The 20,129-nt window shown below is 30.3% G+C and overlaps 1 protein-coding gene across 3 annotated transcripts in view; it reads right to left on the reverse strand.

Moving 5' to 3' along the window:
• Positions 1–20,129, reverse strand: part of aus (argus) — a 137,618-nt gene that overhangs the window by 63,545 nt on the left and 53,944 nt on the right. Inside the window, exons 3-4 of one of the 3 annotated variants that reach the window (XM_075296766.1) lie at positions 12,902–13,049; positions 4,067–4,131 (exon numbers count right to left, since the gene is read on the reverse strand). In XM_075296766.1, coding sequence (XP_075152881.1) covers positions 4,067–4,131; positions 12,902–13,049 — 213 coding nt within the window. Of the gene's footprint in view, positions 1–3,866; positions 4,132–12,901; positions 13,050–20,129 lie in introns of all 3 variants that reach the window. The other 2 variants (XM_075296758.1, XM_075296750.1) reach the window with 2 other exon arrangements.

Here is a 20,129-nt window from a genome sequence, read left to right on the forward strand (position 1 = left end):
TGTGTTTTTTTACCATTGTTCTCATACAATATTGAAAATGAGAAATTCTGAATTTTTTTTTTCTTGGGGGTTTCATGTTGGTTTTTCACGATAATATAACGATGACAAAATAATACATTAAAAAATCATTAAACAAACCACAAAACAACAAAAACAAAAGCAAAAAAGAGACGGGGACATAAACATAAATCAAGGCATTTGGTTTTTCCTGTAGATTTTCCACATGGACACATGGTGGTATTGGTAGTGTACGGATATGATGAACCAAGGGGGCCACCACCGTGAATTGGAAGGCGGCACCAGCGGAGGGACAATTTAAACGAGAGAACATGTATAACTCAACGAGGAAATTATGAAAAACAAAAACACAGGGAGATAACTTTCAATTTTTAATTAAAAATTTGCTTTAGGCGTGCACAATGAAATTAAAATTTATTATAAATATTTTGTTCATTTCTCTTCGTTTAATTTTTGTTTTTTTTTTTCAATGTTTTCTGTTGTTGGTTTTTCCCCATTTTTTTGTACAACGCAGAGTCAATAAAACAAAAAGACAACCACGACGAGAACGCGCGCAAAAATAACGGAAAATTATAACCAAAAACAAAAAAATATATATTATGGACAATATGAAAAATTTATGCAACGTTTGTATTATTTGTTTTTAGTAACCAGTAAAAATGTACATATTTTACAATAAACAACAGACCAAATAGGTATGTGGAGGAAAATAATTCACTTGGACAATGGTGAATGGGCCAGACGCAATTCCAACCACAATCCGCCAAATAAAAAAAAAACGTATGGAATTTTCCAGGATATTAAGCAGTTATAAGGTCTAAGGGCTTGTGAAAAAAAAAAATAGATCGACAATTTTCCAGAGGTAAAAAAGAGATATAATTCATATGGGGTATTCCACGATTAATGGCATAGTAGATTTTCTGATCAATCCGTCTAAAGAATTAAAAAAAAAAACAATTTATGAAAATTTTGACTAAGGTGAAAAATTCGTGCAATTATTTTTTCTAGGATAATTGAAATTTCTATTATAAAACTAGAATGGGGACACGTTCTTTCAATATTTTTTCTTTTCTATAAAAAAATATTTTTATAGCTTAATACTTTTTTTTACAATATTGGGTTTGGCAAATGATCGACTCTATCAATGTATGTTTGTTTATGTAAATTTAAGTTCATTTTACATCTCTATGTTCATCAAAACCTTTGTTTATCCCTTTTTTTTCCATAAAATTTATTTCAATAATTTGACATATATTTTGAAAAGAGTATGCTTCTAAACTTGACGTGTTTTTGAGAAAAACTTGTTTTTTTTTGTATTGGGGAAACGACTCGTTTAGAAATGCTTATATAGGAAAGAAATTTTAAACCCCAAAACCTGATTGGTAAGAATGCCGTATTACGAAAGGTTACTCCAATATCTCCCGCTAGATGGCGCTATGTATATACCCTTGGAGTCGTCAGTCACTGTGCCACAGTGACTGTGGTCCTATATTATAAAAAAAAAGTTCTGTCCAAATGGCATGTCACGCAGTAGTATATACCACTTACAACAAATTTTTCAATGCTGATATACTCTGATAAGGTGTTCAAACTCTGGCATTCATGCATGCAAATTACACTGCAAATAAGAGTTTTTTCTTTTGACGCAGACAATTTTTCCTTAAAAATAAATAAAACAATTAATTGACAATCGTTGAATAGTTTGTCTCAACTTCGGATTTAATTGCCCTGGGAGAGTACTTCCCAGGGAGACAATACAACTATTTTCGCAGTGAAACATAGATGTGAAGGTGGTCAGCCCACAAAGCCCACAACGTTCGATAGAGTGAAAATATAGTTTAAACAGAAAACTACAAAAGTTAAGCAAATTTCTAAACAGAGGAGCCTTGTTGTTATAAGTTTAGAAGAATTTGTCATCAGAACACAAACCCAAAAACGAAAAGTTTTTCTTCAAAAATATTTTTCGAATAATTCAAAGTAGAGAAAAAAAATCTTAAAGTACATTTTTTTAATATAAACTAATTGGGCAATATCTCATTTTCTCGTGGAATAACCCATGAACATTAATTTCATGGATTTCAAACATTTTGACATCTTGGAAAATTCAAAATCTTTGGTGGAAAGAAGTTAATAAGGATTTTTTTTATTAACTGCTGATATAATTGGCTGTTGTATTTTTTTCTTATATTTCAGGTGCTTATTTATGATTATTTACAGATGAGTTATTACATAACGTAACGTAACGTAAGATAAAATTTTAGTTTGACCAACAGACCAAACACATTTCCAAAAATTTTTAAATAATTTCATATATTTTCTCTAGGAGTAGTAAAAGGAACCAAAGAATTGTTTGTTTTTTTTTTTGTTAATATTTTTGCTTCAAATGGTTAAAACAAAAAATTAAAACAAATATCGTAAAAATTTAGAATTTGCAAATGTATATATAAATATTTATATGGGAAAAAAGAATGTACATAATATTTATAGATATATATTTATAATATATATATTTATTTATATATGGAAAATATATATGTATAGAAACAAACAAATTTTTATAATTTTTTTTAGTTGAGTTGAAATGTTTTTGTTGTAATAAATATTTACAAAAAACTTTAATTATTTACAGTTAATTAACAAAAAGCAAAAAAAACGTAGAACAAACAAGGAAACAAAAATAAAACAAAAAGAAAATAAAAAAACGTAGAACTTTACATTTTGTTTATTAAGGGTTGTTGTTTGTTTTGTTTTTTAAGAAATAAAAATATTTATTATTTTTTTTTCTTTTAATTTTTCTGAATATTCTGCAAAAGGGACTTGTTTTGTTATTTTATTTTTTTTCAAACATTTTTCACAGTCGACTGACAAAACAAAAATTATATAATTTAAATGACAAAAGTTGGGACGGGTTAATCTGCTATTCCGCTAATATGTTTCTGTTTGTTCAACAATTTTTCTATTATAGTGACTTGATTTCAAACCAAGAAACTAAGGTTTAATATTCTCCATTGGTCTTGTGTGTATTTCTCTTATTCTTTAATTTCGAATAAAATTTCCAAACTTAAGTTGAATATTTAAGAGATGTGAAGGACCCTTAGTTTCGGATAAATGCGAGCATTTTGGTCAATGGAAAATACAAATCAATAGAAAATTACGGTTTTTGTTTCGCAAATTTTCGAATCATTTTCACGCTTTTGTTTATCGATGTTGAGAGAGAAAAGAGAGGAAAGCTATTTACAAAGATTGTGGATTTTTATTAATTTTTTTTTTTTGGAATTTCGAAAACAAAACGAATTAATAATAAAATAAAAAACTAAGAAATAATTTATAAAAACAAATTCAAGTCACAGTGTTTGTTGTCGATAAAAGTTCAAAATAAGGAACCGAATGAAATGCCTAATGAACGTGTTTCATGTCTTTCCTTTTTTATTTCCAAAATGAGTTTTTTTTTAGAACTTCCAAAATAAAACAAAAAAATATACAGAAATTGTAAATTGAATGTTGTTGAAGAAAATAATCATAAAATTAAATGAGATAAAGGGAACATAATTAGAACCAACAATAGGCACAAAAAAGGAAAGGAACCAAAACCTAATCAAAATGGAAAATTTCAAATGAAATTTTAGTTACTGGTTACTGAAATTTTGGTTACTTTTCTTTATGGTAGAAACAAAATTTTGTTGCAATTCGTTTTTTTTTTGGTTCTTGCTTAATTAACATTAGAATTGAATAATCATATATGTATATATGTATAAGAGATAAAGTTGTTACGATAATTGAGATTACGATAATTACGATTATTATAAAAAAAATTGATTTTTTTTTTAAGAAAAACACAAAAAATGCTTACAATCATTCATATCATCATTGGATCGCATTATATATTGATCCGATGAGGATAGTCTTGAATGCCCGTTCGAATTGGGATGAGCTCCCCCCCTATGATCACCACCATTGCCCAAGCTGGGCTTTTGATTTATAACGCTACGCATCGCCATGGCTGATGGATTTGATTGATGCATATACATACTATCACCTTCGCACTCACTTTCTTTATACTGCAGAACATTTTTATGTTTCTCGTATATGACCAGGCACCGATGACATCCTTTCCTAGAATTTATTTTAGGAATTTTTTGTTTCAATATTTTCAGTAGTTGGTTTTTTTTCATATTATTTTTTTTTATATTTTAATATGGGTGGGAATAATTTCGCAAAAAAATAACATTTTTGTTTTTTTGAATAATTTAAAGAGAACAGAAAAAATACAACAATATAATATGTAAGTTTCTGGATAGAATAAATTAATAATAATTTGAAGTTTAAACAAAAATAATATTATTATAGAAGTTTAAAATAAAAATGTTTTTTTGTTAGAATGTTAGTTTCTCTTTTAGTTTTGTTAAATTTCAGCCGGCTAGTTAGTAATAACATTTATTTTATGAATTTGTATTTTTTATAGTTTTGATTGCTAATTCGGATGAAAATGATGTAGTTTTAATGAAGAATATCACACGATATGTTTTGCAAAATATTTTATGGAGTGGCGTTTCTAACTAAACTTTGGCAAAGAAATTGATTCCATGAACCTCTCAGAAGTGGATCGCTAAAAACTGTCTACTTCAGAAAGACGTCCGTTCTACCCACCCAATCCAGATATTATCCTAAGAGATACAATAATGAATTATATTATGCAAAATGGAAATAAGAGCGCTTAGTAAATGATGTTGTACACCCAGAAAAAATGGGCTCTAATGCCAACTGAAATTTATTTTAGTTCATGAAGATTAGTTGATTTTAGTTAAATTTTGCACAATATGAGTAAATGTTCCTTATTTGAATAATTTTTTGCTAACTTTAATGACGTGAACAAAAAATAAAAAAAAAAGTTGTATACAAATATAGTGCAAAATTTTACTAAAAAATAAAATAATTCATATTTTCCTAAAATGGCAGAAGTTTGCTTAAATTGAGTTCATAAGTCTCTCAAATGAGTAAAATTTACCTGTCATGAGCTTCGTATAGCGCTAAAGACATTTTAACAATTTTTAAATCCAATTTTTTCTTTCAACATATGAAATTTTCTTAAACACCAGAAAAAAATTAATTATTTTTAATAAATTTTCTTCAATTTGACAAAAAGTATTAACTTATTTGTAATATGTTGCAATTAGACAACTGTTTTAGTTAAAATTTTCTAAAATAAATCTACATTTTCTTCCACGGTGGGTTCACTTTTTTTTGGGTGCATAGAAATCTTATCGATATAAGTGATTTGGGTGCATATTTTCCCTGTAGCTAATTTGATTAGAATCGGCATTGCCATATGGTTCATTGGTATTTGAACCTTGAACCTGCGAATAATAAATAGATGTACACACGGACGCAGGGTAAGTTAACCCTCTAATGCTCCAATTTTTTTGGCCAGCTGATTAAATAGTTCATGTTAACGACACAAAAGCTAGAAAACTAAACAAGAAAATTGTATACGGTAAAATTCAGTATATGCAGCAAAGCCTCTTGAACAGTTTCATCTAAGGGGTTTTCGATTCGCAAAAAATATGTTGCCTTGGTGTTACACTAATTTTTCCCTAATTGACATTTCGCCCAAACGATAGTGTAATTCTAAAGTTTTTGTTAATTTTTAGTTTTCTTAGTTGACCTTTGGATACATCACAGAAGTCATAGAAGTTTTTGTTAATTTATAATATTGTGAGGTATAAAGGATCCAAAATCTATGGCAGGTTCCTTGATATGTTGCAATCAATTTCGAGAATGTTGCACCTTTTTTCCCAATCGAAATCGCCATAAGTTTTCTTTTTATTTTAGCCATTTTTGTTGTCTTAAGATGTGTTTTACTACCTTATTTAATTAAGCCCGCCTAAAGGAGGGCTTGGGCTTTAGCGGGTTAAGACCAAATTGACTTAGGTTAGGTATTAGACTGGACGGGTCTAATGAAACCAAATTTAATGAACTTGACAGCTTTATCCGATGCACAATTATTTTCTTTGCGATAAAGTAAATTTCAATTATAATTTCAATTATAATTTGAGTACTTTAAATATATTCTTGACAAAAGACCTATTTTCACAATTAGGGGAAGGCACATAGTCATGGGGATATGAAACGAGCAACTTCTCATGGAGCACCTCACCTCTACTCTGGAATATTGTTACATGTCTTTGGTTGTCACTTCATAAATCGAAAAGTCATTTGGCTATAACTAATCGAAGCACTTACTTGTCCATTCCTTATCCTTATCACATATACACCTGCTATAAATGTCATAATACACCTAAATACTTTAACTACGCAATAAGACCCGCATTAGATTGTACTTATATACACAAAAAAATATCTCGAAAATGTTTCCAATTAAAATTTTAATGAGTTTATTATTCAATTAAAAATTTAATTGATTCAACAATTTTTTTAATTGAAACAAAAATCAATCACAAAAATAATGGTATCAATGAATTTTTTAATTGGATCAAATAACTTTTTAATTGACCTTCAATTAATTTATGATACTATCATTTCTGTTATTGAAGACATTTCAATTAAAAATTAATTGGATCAATTAATTTCGTGATTGAATCAGAAAAAATTTTTTGTGTGTACGAAAATGATTACTACACTGAAAAAACAGTGAACCCACCAGGAAAGATAACTTTCGATTAATTTTAGAAAATTTGGAACTTTTTTAGAAAATTTTAACTAAACGGTATTACAAGCGCTGGCATCACTCCGATATGGCAAAAATAAGTAAATATTTTTCGACAAATTCAAAAAAAATTTATTAGACATAACTAAATTTTTTCAGTAGTTAAAAAAAATTTTGTAGTTTTAAGAGAAATCTTGGAGTTCAAAATTGCAAGAATGTCTTTAGTGACATACGAAGTTCATGATGGACACATTTTTGGTCAAATTTACAAATTTAAAGAAATAATGAACTATTTTGTAAGAAATACGAAATTAGGAAATCTTTATGCTTTATTTGTGTATAACTTTTTCCCGTTTTTTAGTTCATTTAACTAACATACGCAAAAAATTATTTAGTAGTAGAATGTAAGGAAATATTAGTAGAATGTAAGGAAATATTAGGCCAATAAAAAATCTATGTGACTGAAATATTTATGTTTTTTTTTTCAAATAAATTAATAAGGCTTTTCTGCTTCCATAAAATATTTTGCAATGTATCGATGTTAATATCTTCATCTAATTGCGTTTGAAAATCTAATAATGAACATGAAGTTCTAACACTTAGACGGCTTATACCTAATACTGAAGGAAATTTAAAATTAATTTAATTGAAATCATTAATATATAAATTAGAAATAAAAAACATATTATTTTGTTTTTACTATTATGAAAAAAATAAATAATACGTGTAAAATAGTAAAAAATATGATATTTAAATAAAAATCGTATTTAACAATAGTAATGATAAAAATAAAGTTTTGTTTTTTTTTGTTTTTTTGGTTCATATTAGAAGGGGGTTTCTGGTTTTGGTTGGCACATGGATAACTGGAAAGTAACTATCACATGATGGTTTTTTATTTTTTTCTGTGGAAGGATTTCAGGGGTCTCAACTAATAATAAATTAACAAAAAAAAAAACTAAAATTAAGAAATTGTACTTTTGATATGAGTTAATGTAGATATAACAATAATCATAGTTAAGTTAATGTCATTTTACAACAAATAAGAACATCGAAAGTAATTAAGAATTCGTTTAATAGATAATCACTTATAATTATAGTAAATTACTGGGTTTGTTCAGTTCAGAAACAAAACAAACAAACAAAAAAAAACACATTTCAGCTACAAATGAAAATAGTAATAACGGCTTATATTCATAAAAAAACAATCTATAAAGGATTCATTTTTTTTTCTTTTAAAGCTTAACATAGCGCTTTTACAAGAGAAATATATATGAATAAATAGAATTATGAGAGCGAGAGAGAGAGAGAGAGGATATTAAACTGAAAATCACATTCATGATAGAACTGTTGTAGGATCAAACGGAAACGGAAATGGGGAAAAATAAACACAACTTTTTTTTATTGTATGGGTATTTAAAAAATATGATATTACACACTCTGAATAGTATACATTATACGATACTATAAATGTATTTTTTTATATTATTTTTCATAAGTCTTATGGCAAAATAAAAATTAAAAATAATGATGATGAAGGAAACATTCTTATGATTATAGGGACAATACGAGTATATAGGTTTTTCATTTCATTTTGTTTATTACTATTATATTTTGAGGGTTTTCTGTTGGTTTGATTTGATGTTGATATAAATCTGCCTTAAAGTTTTTAATTACAGCCAAGTAATTCATCAAAATCTGAATATAAAGGTAACGCAAACCACAAACACAACAACAACAACAAAAAAACGACAAATTAAGGCTTGGAATAGCCAACTTGGCCACCACAACAAGCCTAGAAATTACAAAAATAAAATAAAAATGCTCACCGAAATATAAGAAAACAAAAGAAACCTAATGAAACTTAATGAAAAATTAAATATTTCTCCCTTTTTTATGTATGGTGGTCGAAGCAAAGGTAGATTGAGTAGAGTTAAGAACATGGAAACACGCAAATGCTTCAAGATTTCATTTCATTTTATTTTCGTTTGTTTTTTTTTTCTCACTTTATTCTTTTGTGTGGAAGCGTTTCTTTTGTTTCTTTGCGTTTTTTCGCCTTTGATTAAAAACCAAATTATTCGTCTGTATTTTTTTTTCTGAATTAATTTTTGTACCTACCTACATATACCACGCATACACTCAGGCTCTCATTTATTCACACATGATGGAGAATAATGAAATGTTATTAAATGCAAATATATAGCGAGTACACATCAAACACAGTGACACACACACACACACTTTGTTATACATATACCAATACATACAAACATATGGACATAGGTGCGAACTTAAATTGGGGGAAGTATATCTTACTTTAATACTCCCATTTGGGATATATATATGGAGGATAATACATTGTTTGCTACCTTAATGTGATAGTGTATTAAGTCGAAAACGTAAAATAATTCTTTGGTATAAAATAATAGCTTTTACAAATTTTAAATATTATTATTTATTTGTGATGCTCCACTGATAACATTTTACTTCTATCGAAATTTGGTTCTATTTATTTTGTCATAAACAAATTGACCCATGGAACGGATATCCCCCATTTATCGATGACATGCTAAATCGGTTTAATCTACTTTGAAATTAAGGCGACGATATAATTGTTCTCCTAGAGCTATCATGAATAGTGGATGCATTCTCTTAATTTCATGTTGCGACAGGTATTGTTGTTTTAGAGGAATTAAACAGTCATCATCATTAAACAAATAAAAAAACATGGAACATAAATGAAATAAAAAACCCCTATTCAAAACAAAAGTGTCCAGTTATGCACCGAAAGAAATCATAAAGGTATGTAAACATATAGTCAACAGACAGGTATCGGTAGATAAATATAATTAAGGAATTAATATTTAAACATATATAAATTCGAAATTCGATAGAATGACTTGTACCATTAAGTACGTAAATGGTCCTGAAATGTATTTTTTCATTCATTGAATGAAAACTTTGACATTTTATTATATAATATAGACAATTTATATTTTTCGAAAAATTTTGACACAAAGCCCTTGTACGGAGGCCAATAGGTTGAAAACTTAGTAAAATGTGCATTTAAAGTCGAATATGAACCTACCTTAGCTTACCGGGTGGGTTGACTATTTTTTTGAGAATACGTTTTATAGGTATCGTAGATGATTATCCCTCTATAGCAAATTTGAATAGGATATTTTAGTCATGGAGAATATCCTATTCATTATGATACAAATCTAGTTACTGCCATTCAAATTAAAATGGCCTTGTGATTTTAAATGCAACCGGAAAAGATTACAACCAAACCTGAATATTTTAAGACACTTTTGGGCAAATGTAAATAAAAACTCGAAAATAATTGAGGACTAAAAACAACAAATTTTGGGGAAAATTGAAATGCAAGAACCAACAATCCATTCAATATTTAATTGGTGTTTCGATATTCGCAAGTGTGTGTGTGTGTGTATCCTCAAGTAAGTAAATACTCGTACTGCACCCAAATATATTATTCTCATATAGTATATGTATATATATGTACATACCATATAATCTTTCTTAAGTACATATGTATACATTTATTTTTTGGCCACTACAATAAATGTACAATGCTATGTGAAATCATTTAACCACATAAGTATGTATATCCGTTCATATGTTTGTATGTAAATATTTATGGACTTTTGTAGATTCTCACATATATTCCATTGGATAAGTGTGCGTGCATGGTATATGTAGGGGTTTTAACGCATCCACTATGTAATGGTGAGTTGGGTAGATTTTCTAAAAGTTTCGATGGTTGTAGTTGTAGTTTCACTGGTAGGGACTACGACGACGATATTTATTTGAACTTCCTTCCTTCTTCATTTCATTCCATTTGAACATAATTTTTTACGAGTTTTTCTCGCAAAATATCTACCACATATACATTTATTTGTTAACTGAGATGTGTGAAAGAGTGTTAGCAGTTTCATACACTCTCATATATATAACTGAGAAAATATGTTCTTGCAGCAATAGTAGGGTATATCGTTAATAATCACAAAATAATTTCGTTCGAATTACAGATAATTTAAAAAAAAATATATAGATCCCCCATTACTAATATTATAGATTTTGTAGTCTTTAATGATCAAACTAAATAATAGTAGTAAAGGACAATAGGATTCAAGAATGTTCGTTCAACAAACTAATTTTATAATTAAATAAATTATTTGTATCCACTTCAATACATTTCCTGAACTTTATCCAAGAATTAATTGTTTTGTGGTCATAATAAACAATAGTAGATAGGCACATTAGGAATCTAGATAAGACTGCGGTTCATTTTACAAATGTCAAAAAGATTCATTAATGATATATGCAATTTGAGTTTTAATTTTTGTTAGTATTTTTTACACAAAACTCTTTATAATTATAATGAAATCCAAAATTTTTACTGCTTAGTAGATGGTGACAGTAGGAATATAGATGGCAATGTAATACATATTTCAAACATTTTTAAAAATTTTAGCCAAATATTTAATGTTTCTATTGAAATGAAATATAAATAAATATATGAAAATTTAATAAATCCTATTTTATGAAAAAAAGTAATAATATTTGTGGACTGTAGAAATGTGACCAAAAATTGAGTTTATACTTATATTTGTATCAATGATTTATACAATTTTAAGAAATTATTATTTAATTCAGTTGTACATTATTAATTTTAAAGTTTCATTGGGAACAGTAATAAATGTAATCATAAAATTTATACAAATTAATATTAAAAAATCAAAACTGTTGATATATGGCTTAGTTATCTTCATGGAAAATTTTCTAATTACTATTTTGTAGTTGAACGATATACCCTAATATTGATATGAAATTCTATGGAGTTTATGTTGTTATTTTTTGGTTTATTTTTGGTTAAGTATTGGTGGTATTGATGTCGATCCTTTGCCACCATTCTAGATGGGCCAGCAGGAGTTGGCTCCTCCTGCCTATTGAAGAAATGGAAAACATGTCAAGGAAGGTTGCAACATTACATGCGGAAGAACGAACGAACAAACGCCATAACAAATAAAAACCCAAATGAGTTTCGTTTTTTCTCACTTCCTTGAGAGTTTTGCGTTGTTGTTGTGTCTGTGTGTGTGTTTTTTTTTTTCATGTCGCAGTTCTTCCACTTTGTTATGTGGAATAGTACCCTGGAGAATTCCGTGTCCATTTCAATTCATTACACCTTGTAGTGGCGTTGGTAACTGGGGCTTGCAATGCTCCACTCTGCTTCGAAGTTTCCGAAAATTCACATCTACTGTACTGGTGGGATTTGCTTACCTCATTTCATTTCCATTCGAGTCGAGTCGATTCGTTTTGTTCATATCCTTTTTATGCTCTCGCTCCATCCAGGACTATGATGACCAGAGAAGAGCGAGGGCAAAGCATTTGAAGTATTGTTTAATGTTCAACTCTTGAATGATTTTTGTTTATTTCGTTTTCGTTTTTTGTCTCACTATACTCTGCTTCGAATAGATTTTCAAGATTACTTCGTAGATGATATTTTCATTATGAATTTTCAGGATTGTTTTTTTTTCTACATTTGGTTTTATACTTTTAAATTTTAAAAAAACATTTGCATATTTGATATCATTCACTTATCTTATAGAGAGGGGATAGGGGAGTTTATGTAAAAAAATATAAAAATTTGATTATTTATAAAAAGTGTGATTCGTATATGCAGCAATACTAAAAAAATATCCATTTTTAAAATGGATTTTTTGTTTTCATTTTTTTTTTTTGTGTTGCTATGGACTTAGAATGTGTGTGTTTAATAAGAGGATAAAGGCCAACAGTAAAAAGAAATATGAACTCAAAGGTAAAGAGGGAAGAAATTATAAAGCTCAAGTTCTAATAATAGCTGTGATATAGTAAATACTTAATCTAAATGGGGCTTTATGGGAGGTTTGTGGGGAAATTGTAAATTAAATTCAAGACTAAAATTCCAATCATTTCCTTCCGAGTGTATCAATCAAGAACAAAAAAATTGAATATCTTGTCGAAATAAAATTTTTGTATTAGTAGAATTAGTTTTGTCTTTTTTTTTCTTTGGTGGGGTTAGTCATATTCTCGTTTGTCCTTAGTTGTCAAAATTTAATAATGCGAAATTTTTGATAAAATATTTTATTTTGTGGGGGGAGTAATATTGTTCATAGAATAAGGATGAAGAGAAATTTCAAAAAATATGCAGCCATTACTTACTCGTCAACTATTAAATATTTGTTACCATCCGAGGCTGCACATCGGCCACGATAGCTAAATTGGGAACCTTTAATGTGTATGGATTGTTGATAGCCCGATAGGAACCATGAGCCCTCCCAGCGGGCGGGAAATGTACAATTTGTGGGCACTGTAAAATAAATTAAGATGAACAATAATTAAAAAAATTGGAAAACTAGTAAATAAGCTTTGCTCTAATAGAATCTTATAAGTGAATGAGTTCGTGGATCATAAACCTTATATACTCTTAAAGATAACGGAACATTACATACATACATTAACTAACGAACTTTTAAATCGTACTATGGACATATTTGTCATCTTGCCTAAATATTACAAATCCTAAACATTTAATAGAATGAAAATATTTATAAAAAAGAACTTTTATTATTTCAAAGTAGGTTCTAAATCCCATTTTCCTTACGTTTCGTAAAGCCGGCACAGGGGGCTAATCACGGCATTCGATATCGAGAACTTTTGATCGAAATCTAAATTTTTCGGATCACGGGAGTCGATATCGATTTTTTTTTTTTGATCGACAATTTTTTCGATTGGTAAATTGCAATCGTAAAACATTTTTCACTTGTTTTTTACATTGTTTTCACCATATAGGAATAATAAATATAATAGTTTTAGTTCGAATTGTTGGTAATTTGTAGTAAATTTACATATAATGAACATATTTTGAATATTTAGGACTAATGCAACTCCAATAAAAGTTAAACAAAAATTGGTCATAGACGAGTTCGGGAGCGAGCATCCTAGCTTGGTAAAGAACCATATATAAAGTGATCGATATCCAAGAGATTGTGATCAACCAATTACCATACCATTCCGTACGTAACATAACACTTCTGGACCTCCTTGTAAGAATAGTGAATGAGAAAGTTTCCACTGGCAAAAAGTTTTAAGACGGCAGACAATTGTAAAGCGATTGAATTGACGTTGACATGCCATCAAAAAATATTTTCCATTTGAACGCCTCCTTCATCAGCCGTCCATTGAGCCTCCAAAGGTGACTTTCTAACAGTGCACACCATTTCAAACCCATGTACTTACACCAATAACAATGCGCACTTTTATTCCTTATTTGTCGCCGAATTATTATACCCTCCACCATACGATATTATTTTATTATATTAACTTTGTCATTGCGTTTGTAACACATCGAAATATTGCTCTAAGACCCCATAAAGTATATATATTCTTGGTCGTGGTGAAATTCTGAGTTGATCTAAGCATGTCCGTCCGTCCGTCTGTTGAAATCACGCTAACTTCCGAACGAAACAAGCTATCGACTTGAAACTTGGCACAAGTAGTTGTTATTGATGTAGGTCAGATGGTATTGAAAATGGGTCATATCGGACCACTTTTACGTATAGCCCCCATATAAACCGATCCCCAGATTTGGCTTGCGGAGCCTTTTGGAGGAGGAAAATTTATCCGATCCGGTTGAAATTTGGTACAGGGTGTTAGTATATGATCTCCCACAACCATGCAAAAATTGGTCCAAATCGGTTCATAATTATATATAGCCCCCATAAAAAACAGATCCCCAGATTTGGCTTGCGGAGCCTCTAAGAGAAGCAAATTTCATCCGATCCGGCTGAAATTTGGCATATGGTGCTAGTATATGGTCTTTAACAAACATGCAAAAATTGGTCCACATCGGTCCATAATTATATACAGCCCCCATATAAACCGATCCACAGATTTGACCTCCGGACCCCCTTGGAAGAGCAAAATTCACCCGATCCGGTTGAAATTTAGTACGTGGTGTTAGTATATGGTCTAAAATCATGCAAAAATTGGTCCATACCGGTCTTAATTATATATAACCCCCATTTAAACCGATCCCCAGATTTGACCTCCGGAGCTATTGGAGGAGCAAAATTCATCCGACCCGGTTGAAATTTGGTACATTGCGCTAGTATATGGCCGCTAACAACCATGCCAAAATTGGTCCATATCGGTCTATAGTTATATATAGCCGATCCCCAAAAATAATCTACCAAAATTTTATTTCTATAGATAATTTTGTCAAAATTTTAGTTCTATAGAAAATTTTGTCAAAATTTTATTTCTATAGAAAATTTTGTCAAAATTTTATTTCTATAGAAAATGTTGTCAAAATTTTATTTCTATAGAAAATTTTTTTTCAAAATTTTATTACTATACAAAAATTTGTCAAGATTTTCTTTCTATAGAAAATTTTATTTCTATAGAAAATTTTGTTACAATTTTATTTCTATAGAAAATTTTGTCAAAATTTTATTTCTATAGAAAATTTTGTCAAAATTTTATTTCTATAGAAAATTTTGTCAAAATTTTATTTCTATAGAAAATTTTGTCAAAATTTTATTTCTATAGAAAATTTTGTCAAAATTTTATTTCTATAGAAAATTTTGCCAAAATTTTATTTCTATAGAAAATTTTGTCAAAATTGTATTACTATACAAAATTTTGTCAAGATTTTATTTCTATAGAAAATTTTGTCAACATTTTATTACCCGTATGGACTAACTTACAATTGAGAAGACCGTGTTAAGAAGTTTTAAGATACCTTGCCTTCGGCAAGTGTTACCGCCACCCGAGTGATTTGATATTGGATGACAGTCTCTAGTACAAGTTTCTATGCAATCCATGGTTGAGGGTACATAAGATTCGGCCTGGCCGTATATACTTGTTTTATATTCATCTCATCCTTCAACTAGGAAGGAATTCGGAGGAATGTAAAAAGATATATGGGTCCATAAGATATAATTCAATACAATTTACTTTTTAATTTGAAATCTTCAAAAATATGTGTTTTTACATTCTATTTTGTGCCGCTAACTTAATTTTGTCATTTCATTTTGTTCTGGTTCGTTTTTTGCTGTTGACAATGCTAGAAATTTCGATCGAATGCCGTGATCCAAACTTTTAATCGTATCGACAATTTTTTCGATACGATTATGAATTCGATATACCGTGATTAGCCCCAGAACAGAACCGACGCAAACCGTATGATATTTGAAAGATACGCCGACAAATCTTTCCTCATTACTGCCACGTACTGACGCAGTTGCACTCCACAGTTTCGTTCTCTTGTATTTCCAAACTCATCTTTACAATAATGGTAAAATCATAAATTCATCTTTTCCATTTTTTAAAGGTCTAAGAATCGACTTTTTGATTTTAATTAATCCCTATCTTGAAACTGTATGTAGGTTAGGTTAGGTGGCAGCCCGATGTATCAGGCTCACTTAGACTATTCAGTCCATTGTGATACCACATTTGGTGAACTTCTCTCTTATCACTGAGTGCTGCCCGATTCCATGTTAAGCTCAATGACAAGGGACCTCCTTTTTATAGCCGAGTCCGAACGGCGTTCCACATTGCAGCGAAACCACAGAAATGTCACCAGCATTACTGAGGTGGGATAATCCACCGCTGAAAAACTTTTTGGTGTTCGGTCGAAGCAGGAATCGAACCCACGACCTTGTGTATGCAAGGCGGGCATGCTAACCATTGCACCACGGTGGCTCCCAACTGTATGTAAGATCATAGTAGCAATCTGCTATTTCCGGCTCACTTAGTCTCCTCACTCAATTGTCCAAATTTTCCCATAGAAAATTTTGAGAAACAACTTTCATCCACATCCTACAATCGTTATTTATTTATTAATTCACAATTTTGTATCCATAATTTCATTTTAATTCACTTCATTGGTTTTTAATGAATTACAAATAAATAACAAAAAAATATCGAGTCCCTATTTCATCAACTGCTCATAAAAAAATATGTAAAGAAACAGAGAGAGAAAGTGATAGTCCATCAAATCTTGCCTAATTGTTATGAAATAATCTTGGATGAATTCTATAGAACTTGACCTTAGATAGAATAGTAGTCCCCCACTAACAACAAAAAGTGTGAATTAAATCATTGGTATTTATAAATAAGACAACGGATTTGTTGATTAGTGATGACCTTGAACGTTTGTTGCCATAAAATGCAAATTTATTTCAATGTTCTCTATCGTAATTGTCTTCTCATTTAGATGCAGTGCGATAAGAAATTAAAACCAAAATTTGAATTTTGCTTGGTTTTTTTTTCTCTCTCTCTCTTTCTCTCAAACAAAAAATAAATATTTTAAATGGCAAAGATAATGTCATGCATATGGTACGCAGATGTGAATCAATCAATAGAAGTAGTACATTTTGAATTTTAATTACAAATCAATGTCATGGTGATGAAGAATTTAATTGTATTGCCAAATAATATGCTGTTCTCCATATGTATGTGCTTGTATTGAATTATTCGCTTCCAACTATGTCTGTGATCTTCGAATGGAAGAGTCAAATTTTGTCCAATTATCTAAAGTGAAAGTATTCTACACAATATAGCTTCGTTGAGATTGCTAAAAAAATTGCTAAATTTTCTAATCATTAACTGAATTTATGGAATGGGAATATGAGCATGATCTGATTCCAATAGATATGGAATAATTTTCAAGAATTAACTTTATGACCTATATACTCGTATATCGCTGTTGCTCCCAATGTCAACAGACTAAAAAAATGATAATATACACTTAAAGGCGATTTTCCAAAGCAATTAATACAATTTATTGTCTTCAAACTCAGAAATCGTAAAATCATGGGCTGTTGCAGGATTTACGGGGACCACTTCACAATAATGAGGTCAGGAACGAACATACCTCACAGATTGTTGGTCATCAAGCACAAACATGCATTCATCATTTTACAATATCCATTAAGAGATTGCAGATTGCTTGGATGGCTTGATTTAAGCGATTTGACGAACAATGACAACACAACAATAGAGGTGATTCTCACATCAGAGAAGCAACGAGACAACGTTTATGCGGTCCACATTATGGAGAGCATGTGAAATGGATTCGCACATGTCCTATTTAAATTGTCACTACTGTAAGTAATTAAGAATGAATGTAATTTATGTCCTCAACATATGTAAGTGAATGTGTGAATGTCGCCTTCGGTTTTGTGCTGCCTGCTCGCGCTCTCGACCCATTCCATTTGCAGAGCCCATGGACATTCATTTGACCGACTTTAATTTGTGGGCTTCTTTTGTTAATTCTCTACTCCATGACCACATGCAAAGCAGGGGCACCCATGTTCATGTTGTTGCCTGCCCTTTGACCGTCCTTTTCCTCCTATGTATTTCTACGAATGTCTCTGTTGTATCTTAATGTGGCCATGTGTCCGTCCTTCCTGGTTAATTATATGGAGTGCAAAGTACCAGGAGCTGGGCAGAACACAAAAAGTAAAACAAAACAAAAATTTTAATAATGACATCACACTAAATTAAATAATTTATGGCTGCATATGAAGCATTAAGACATACAGACCAAGGGGATGGAATTTGCCAGCATGCCCGATCATCATCTCTTCATCATTGCATACATGCCACAGGAAGAGTTCTCATGCATTTGCATAGTTATCCTTCGGTTAAGGAGTTATTGCAAATATTCTATTCTATAACGGACAAACTAGGAAATGAGTACCACCACTACAGGAACTAGTAGCAATTTGAACCACTTCTTCACCAACTTAGGTAGTTGACTATATGAGAGGGCATGATTCCCTAATGAACCAATAACAGAAACTTATTAAAAGTTATTGTTTTCTCACTACAGAACACACTTCACCACTTAAATCATACGAATGGGCGAACGGACGGACGAATGAAAAAAATTGACGGTTGCCAACACCAAAGCCCCCCACCCCGTCATCATCATTATTGAGACATACGGTACGGAATGTTGGCCTCTTAACTTAATAAAAACAAAATCCAATAAAAGCAAAATACGAGTACTCGCTACAAAAAGTCCGCCTGTTATTCGTAGGTCCATTCATTTGTGCAGATGTAAATGTGAATGCGTGTTCGTGTTCGTGTCCGTATGTGTGACTAAGACCACTTTACATGAGTAAAATGCCTATTTACACAACACCAAAACAAACCACCTTTTTTGTGATAAATACCCGTAAATGTTCCCATACCAAAGGTATATTGCACAGTGGTCATTAAATCGCTGCTTTTCATGTTGCGTATTCTCATTCTCATTGAATTATGAGAGCAGTTTCTCTTTGTTACTCATTAGATCTTTTTGAGAAAACTATGTGAATGTGAATGTTTAGACCAGACGCATAAATTCCCGAAACCCTATAAAATTACGATTGTGACCGGTGCCTTAACCAAAAATCAAAATAATGCGTCCGATACTACACTCAAAAAAAAGTGAACTCACTATTTCACTAAAGCCAATTTAACTATATTTTAGTTCATGAACTTATTATATTTGGAGAAAGTTTCATTTACGGCCATTTTCATGTAGCTCCGTTAGGCTTTAACTGTCAGTTAACAGAAAGAAAAATGTAAATATATTTTCTCCGGTTAACTTTAACTGAAAAATTTTCAGCAGTTAAGTTTCTAACTGGCATATGAAATATATACGCAAGATGACAGATATGTAGATATCACGGTTTAAAAGTTCGTTAGCTAACGTAGCACTAACGGAGCTTCATGAAAATGGGGGTTACTCTAATAATGTTTTGCGTACGTTAGTTAACATAAATGAACTAAAATACGGGAAAAATTATACACAAATTAAGGATATAGAATTACTAAATTCGTTTTTCTCATAAAATAGTTCATTATTTCTTCAAATTTCTAAATTTTACTACAAAAGCGTCCATCATGAACTTCGTATGTCACTAAAGACATTCTTGCAATTTTGAACTCCAATTTTTGGCTTCAAACTACAAAATTTTCTTTAAAATATGAAAAAAATTATTTATGTCTAATAAACTTTCTTGAATTTGTCGAAAAATATTTACTTATTTTTGTGATATCGGCGTGATGCCGGCGCTTGTAATACTGTTTAGTTAAAAATTTCTAAAAAAAATCAAAATTTTCTAAAAATAATGAAAAGTTTTCTTCCTGGTGGGTTCACTGTTTTGTCAGTGTATAATTTTGAACACTTCTTCCTTCTCAAAACAAATAGTTTGATAAAGCGTTCAAAATATACAAAAACCGGGTTGTCCCATGAACTCAGTGCTGCCAGTATTGGGTATTTTCCCCCCGAATTCCCATTTTCATTTCCACCACAATCCTGGTTTTGTCTTTGGACATTCTGACCTTATTGCAGCTCATAGCTGGTATGACATACATTTTATTTTATTTATTT

Source organism: Haematobia irritans, chromosome 1 (assembly GCF_050003625.1).
Source record: "Haematobia irritans isolate KBUSLIRL chromosome 1, ASM5000362v1, whole genome shotgun sequence".
Classification (NCBI taxonomy): domain Eukaryota; kingdom Metazoa; phylum Arthropoda; class Insecta; order Diptera; family Muscidae; genus Haematobia; species Haematobia irritans.